The sequence below is a fragment of the Cebus imitator genome, unplaced genomic scaffold (genome assembly GCF_001604975.1).
Source record: "Cebus imitator isolate Cc_AM_T3 unplaced genomic scaffold, Cebus_imitator-1.0 Scaffold15, whole genome shotgun sequence".
In the NCBI taxonomy this organism is placed as follows: domain Eukaryota; kingdom Metazoa; phylum Chordata; class Mammalia; order Primates; family Cebidae; genus Cebus; species Cebus imitator.
The window spans coordinates 7,618,912-7,624,911 of NW_016107330.1; the positions used below are offsets into that span (position 1 = coordinate 7,618,912).

Here is a 6,000-nt window from a genome sequence, read left to right on the forward strand (position 1 = left end):
CTGCCTCAGCCTCTGGAGTAGCTGGGACTACAGGCATGCACCACCACACCCAGCTAATTTTTGCATTTTTATTAAAGTTGGGGTTTCACCATGTTGGCCAGGCTGATCTCAGTCTCCTAACCTGGTGATCCACCCACCTCAGCCTCCCAAAGTGCTGGGATTACAGGCGTGAGCCACCGTGCCTGGCCTAAACTTTTTAAATTTTAAATAAATAAGCGTATGGAAGGTTCACTGCAGCCTTGACCTCCCAGGCTCAAGTGATCCTCCTGTCTCAGCCTCCAAAGTAGCTGGGTCCACAGGTGCACACCACCACGCCTGGCTGATTTTAAAAAATATTTTTTGTAGAGATAGGGTTTTGCCATGTTGCCCAGGTTGGTCTCAAACTCTTGGACTCAAGCGATCCTCCTGCCTCAGCCTCCCAAGTGCTGGGACTACAGGTGTGAGCCACCGTCCCAGGAGGGGCTATTATTTCCAATGGTCAGAGAAGGGAGGGGCCGCTCGGATCACGCTGCAGGCTGCCCGTTGCCGCCTGTGACCTGAGCCCTCACTTCGCTGCAGGTGAACATGCTGGTGCTGGGGAAGTACCTGGGCATCCCCAAGCCCTTTGGGCCCATCATCAATGGCCGCTGCTGCCTGGAGGAGAAGGTGCGGTCCCTGCTGGAGCCGCTGGGCCTGCACTGCACCTTCATCAATGACTTCTACACCTACCACATCAGACACGGGGAGGTGCATTGCGGCACCAACGTGCGCAGAAAGCCCTTCTCCTTCAAGTGGTGGAACATGGTGCCCTGAGCCCATCTTCCTTGGCGTCCTCTCCCTCCTGGCCAGTTGTCGCTGGGTCCTCTGCAGTGTGGCAAGCAAGAGCTCTTGCAGATATTTTAGCTCTCTGGGATGGGCCAGCCCCCCAGCAGTGGCTTGCTTCCTTCTCCTATGCCTCAGTTTCCCACTCTGACATCCCAACATGGTCCTAGCATTGCACACTCAGTTCTGCTCCAAGAAGCTGCAATAAAGTTTTTTTTTTAAGTCCCTTTGTACATGAGGTCAAGATGTTGTTGCTATCATTCATTCATTCACTCATTTGTCATGATTGAATTGACTATTGCAAAATAAACTGAAAAGTGTTAACAGGCTGTGTTGAAGGCCACGTTATTGTGTGTGTCTTTTGCTCCCAGACCTGTATTTGGTCTATAAAATTTTGCATGATCCTACTTCATTCTGAGTTTCCTGTAGAACCTTTCCAAGAAGAGGAAGAGGAAGGAACAGGGGAGGGGCGAGCCCCACTGAGGGTCTGGTTATATCTCTCTTTAAATTCACCTACAACCGGGCATTCACCTACATACTGACAGCGATGGATTTTTGTGGAATGAAGTAATTCATCTCCTCAGTGTTCTTTTTGTATATTGCCTTTTACGGCCTTGACATAAATACTTAGATTCCTCTGTAGAAGATCATTAAAATTGAGACCAGATATTGGCTCGAAAGGGTTCAAGATATTTAGAGAACACCCAGGGATCCTGTTATGTTCTCATAGGTCATGGAGAACATACGATGGTGGAAAAGATGAACATCAAAACCTCTGCCTTCATACGTCTGATTTCAAAACATACTACTAGCTATAGACATCAAAACAGTGTGGCATGGGCAAAAAGACAAATAGACCTATGGAACAGAATAGAAAGCCAGGAGTAAACGCTCGAGTATAAAAGACATTTCTCCAAAGATGATATACAAATGGCCAACAAGCACATGAAGAGATGCTTACCATCACTAACCATCAGAGAAACGCAAATCAAAGCCACAGTGACCTCACACCCATTAGAATGGCTCCTATCAAAATAAAACAAGTTAGGATGTTGAGAAATTGGGACCCTTGTGCCCTGTTGGTGGGACTGTAAGATGAAATGATGCAACTGCCATGGAAAAAAGTATGGAGATTCCTCAAAATAATTAGAAATACATCTAGCATATGCCAGCAATCCCACTTCCGGGTAAATACCCAAAAGCAAAATGTCCTATTTTTTTTTTTAAGAGATGGGGGTCACCATGTAGCCCAAGCTGGTCTCAAACTCCTAGGCTCAAGCAATCCACCCACCCTGGCTATGGAATATCATTCAGCTTTAAGAAGGAAGAAAGGCCAGGCAAAGTGGCTCACACCTGTAACCTCAGCATTTGGGGAGGCCGAGGTGGGCAAATCGCATGGGCCCAGGAATTTGAGATCACCCTGGGTAACACAGCAAAGCTTGATCTCTACAAAACAAAATAGTTGGGCATGAGGGTGCACACCTGTAGTCCCACCTACTTGGGAGACTGAGGTGAGAGGATCACCTGAGCCTGGGAGGTCAAGGGTGCAGTGAACCGTGATTGTGCCACTGCACTCCACCCTGGGCAATGGAGAGAGACCCAGTCTCGAAAATAAGGAAGGAAATTTTGTCACATGTTACAACATGAATATGCTTTGAGGACATTGTGCTATAGGAAATAAGCCAGTTTCAAAAAGAGAAATACTGTATGATTCCACTTACATGAGTTATCTAGAGAAATTCACAGAAACAGAAAGCAGAGGCTGGGCCAAGTGACTCACACCTGTAATCCCAGCACATCAGGAGTCCAAGATGGCTGGATCACTTGAGGCCAGGAGTTCAAGACCAGCCTGGCCAAGATGGCAAAACCCTGTCTCTATTAAAATCATGAAAAATTAGCTGGATGTGGTGACACATGCCTGTAATCTCAGCTACTTGGGAGGCCGAGGCATATAAATCACTTGAGCCTGGGAGGTGGAGGTTGTAGTGAGCCAAGATCACCTCACTACATTCTAGCCTGGGCAACAGAGCAAGACTCTGTCTCAAAAAGAAAGAAAGAAAGAAAGAAAAAAAAAAGGTAGAATGGTGCTTGCCAGGTACCGGAGGGGAAAGAAGAGGGGAGTTGTTGAATGGGTGTAGATTTGCAAGATGAAAAAGTTCTGGAGATCTGTTTCACAACAACGTAAATATACCTAACACTGCCAGACTATACACTTAAAAACGGCTAAGATGGGCCAGATGCAGTGGCTTATGCCTGTAATCCTGGCACTTTGGGAGGCCAAGGCAGGTGGGTCACCTGAGGTCAGGAGTTCAAGACCAGCCTGGCCAACATGATGAAACCCTGTCTCTACTAAAAGTACAAAAATTAGCCAGGCGTGGTGGCGCATGTCTGTAGTCCCAGCTACTCGGGAGCTGAGGCAGGAGAATTGCTTGAACCCAGGGGATGGAGTTTGCAGTGAGCCAATATTGTGCCACTGCACTCCAGCCTGAGCAGAACGTGAGACTCTGTCTCTAAATAGATAAATAAATACTGTATTTTTTGAAAAGCATCCTCCCTGCCCACCTAGGAGAAGGGGATCTATAAAACCTGAATCAAAACATGCTGCTCTGAAGACCATCAGCTGCTCCCCCACTGTCCCAAATGTGCTGGAGCAAAGGAGGTGAGTGTTTCTGTGGACCAGAACGGGGCCAGGGACAGAGGACGTTGGTATGAGTTCAGCCCCAAACCTGGCTGATAGAGCTGCCTGGAGCATCAAACAGGTCTTAGCAGATAAAACTGAAGATTTTGCTGGATTCCTAGGACCGGAGAAGGACCCAGAGACAAGCTGGTGAATAAGGCACCCCTTGCATCAGGGATGAGGAGATGTGCAGATGTTACCCCAGCCACGTGTGGGTTGCGGGTGGGAGGCATCCCTGGAGGAGCCAGGGAAGCCACAGGTGAGAAAGTGCTGCCAGCACCTTAGAGCACAGAGCCATCCCCTGCTTGTGCCCATGAAACAAAAACTTCTCTGTTCCTTTGGCTTTGTCCTCGCCTCTCCCCTTCCCAGAGACCACAAAGGAGTTTCCTGAAGCTGCTGTTACAAACGACCACGAACTAAATGGCTTGAAGCAACAGAGATGGACTCTGTCTCAGTTCCGGAGGCCAGGAGTCCAGAATCAGTCTCACTGGGCTGAAATTCAGGTATCAGCAGAGCCATCCCACCCAAAGGCTTTAGGAGGCAAGTTCCTCTTCTAGCTTCTGCCAGCATTCCTCAGCTAGTGGCTGCATCAATGCCAGTCTCTGCCTCCCTAGCCACGTGGCTTTCTCCTCTGTGTGTGTCAAATCTCCCTCTGTCTCTCCCTTGTAAGGACACTTGTGATGATATTTGAAGCTCATCCAGACACCCCAGGACAATTTCCCCATCCCAAGGTCTTCAATCACCTCTGCAAACAGACCCTTTCTATATGAGATAACTTACAGAGTTGGAAGTAAAAGTTCAGCATTGCAAAGAAAATGATCACTCAAAGAAATTCTCAGCAAGGCAATTTTACTTCTATAGAAGGGTGCTGCCTATAAGCCTGTTTGCCATGAGATCACCCCAGCAAAGGAGAGGAGGGCTTTTTATCCCTAACGCATGGGGCTTCTAGTACCGTGTCCAGCCTCCATTGTCTGGAGCTGGATGGCACAGTCTAAGCGAAACCCCAATTGGCTAAAAGCTTAAAACTTTCCTGAATAGGTAAAGGCAATGGAGAACAAAGAAAGGGAGAAAGTGCTTGTGAAAAGACCAGGAAAGCAATACCATGTCCAAACAAGGAAAGGAGTATATGTTACAAGCTAGGACATGCCTGGGCATGTCCAGGCATGCCCAGGCAGCTCAGGAAACAAGTGGGTTAGGCGTTTAGAAATTAAAGAACAAGGGAACAGGATATGCTTTATTTGACTTAATTGCCTTCCTTTTTGAGGAAGAACTTCACTGTATCTATCATACAGGCTCCAAGGACCTGCTCTCTCTTGGGTGCCATTATTCCACTCACTGTAGTTTGGAGATCACCACATGCAAGCTGCAGCCGGCAGAAGGGGAAAGAAAGAAGCCAGGCACCCCCCTTCCACAGCTCTAAGCCTTGCACCTGCATAACCTCACAGGAAAGGATGAAGATCTCCCGTTATAAAACCGAGTCTTGCGTGGGAGCAAACTTTCCGACTCCTGAATTGAGAATGTTTGGTGACTGTTTTATGCCTAGTTTCTGGAAACAGATTCTTAGATGGAGATTTACCTGCAGGAGGGTTATGGGGGGGTGCAGGGGAAGGTGTTCTCAGGAAGCCCACCTGGGAGGGAGCGTGGGGCTCACAGGCACTTGCCACAAGGTTTCAGGCAATGCATGGGGTAGCTTGGGGGCTGGGGAAGGGCCTCAGAGTTGTCCTGCATTCAGACGAGGCAACCTGGACTTTGTTGCCCCACATTGGATGTGGCTGTCCTCAGAAGGGGACACAACCGGGTGCTAGGCAGCTCCTAGGTACAGAAGGCAATTCCAGAAGAGACACCCGCAGCAGCTGGGGACATCAGTGCCTCCTCCTAAAGGGGGTTGTGGCGGCTCCACACAGCACCCACCACAGTGACCTCAAGTGATCGTGGGACTTCTGATGGCTTAAGCGTGATGAGCAAACCTCACCGAGTTGCCGAGAGAGAACTTCCTGCATGGAATAAGCATGTGAGGAGTGCGGAGTCAATACAAAGTTACTTTGTGACCATGTAACCCAGGCGGGTCCAGCCAATGCCACTTGGAGAGTCGAGCCCAGTAACAAGAGCAAAATAGGGTACAAAGTGACTTCATTTACCCCACCTAGCAATGGCGGAGTGGGTGGATTCACTTTAAAAGCAACCACTTTGGCTTTCTGGGGTGAAGGCAAGGGTTTAAGAAGGGAAACTCAGCTGGGCCTGGTGGCTCACGCCTGTAATCCCAGCACTTGGGGAGGCTGAGGTGGGCAGATTACCTGAGGTCAGGAGTTCGAGATCAGCTTGACCAACATGGTGAAACCCCGTCTCTACTAAAAATATAAAAACTAGCTAGGCGTGGTGGTAGATGCCTGTAATCTCAGCTACTTGGGAGACTGAGGCAAGCGAATTGCTGGAACCTGGAAGACAGAGGTTGCAGTGAGCCAAGATCATGCCACTGCACTCCAGCTTTGGTGACAAAGCAAGACTCTGTCTCAAAAAAAAAA

The 6,000-nt window shown here is 48.7% G+C and overlaps 1 protein-coding gene across 1 annotated transcript in view; it reads left to right on the plus strand.

Annotated features, from left to right (window-relative positions):
* The window catches only part of PADI4 (peptidyl arginine deiminase 4), a 46,476-nt gene extending 45,437 nt beyond the window's left edge, over positions 1-1,039 (plus strand). The window contains exon 16 of the mRNA XM_017505584.2: positions 559-1,039. Coding sequence (XP_017361073.2) covers positions 559-792 — 234 coding nt within the window. The 3' untranslated portion in view covers positions 793-1,039. The remainder of the gene's footprint in view (positions 1-558) is intronic.
* The last annotated feature ends 4,961 nt before the right edge of the window (positions 1,040-6,000 follow it).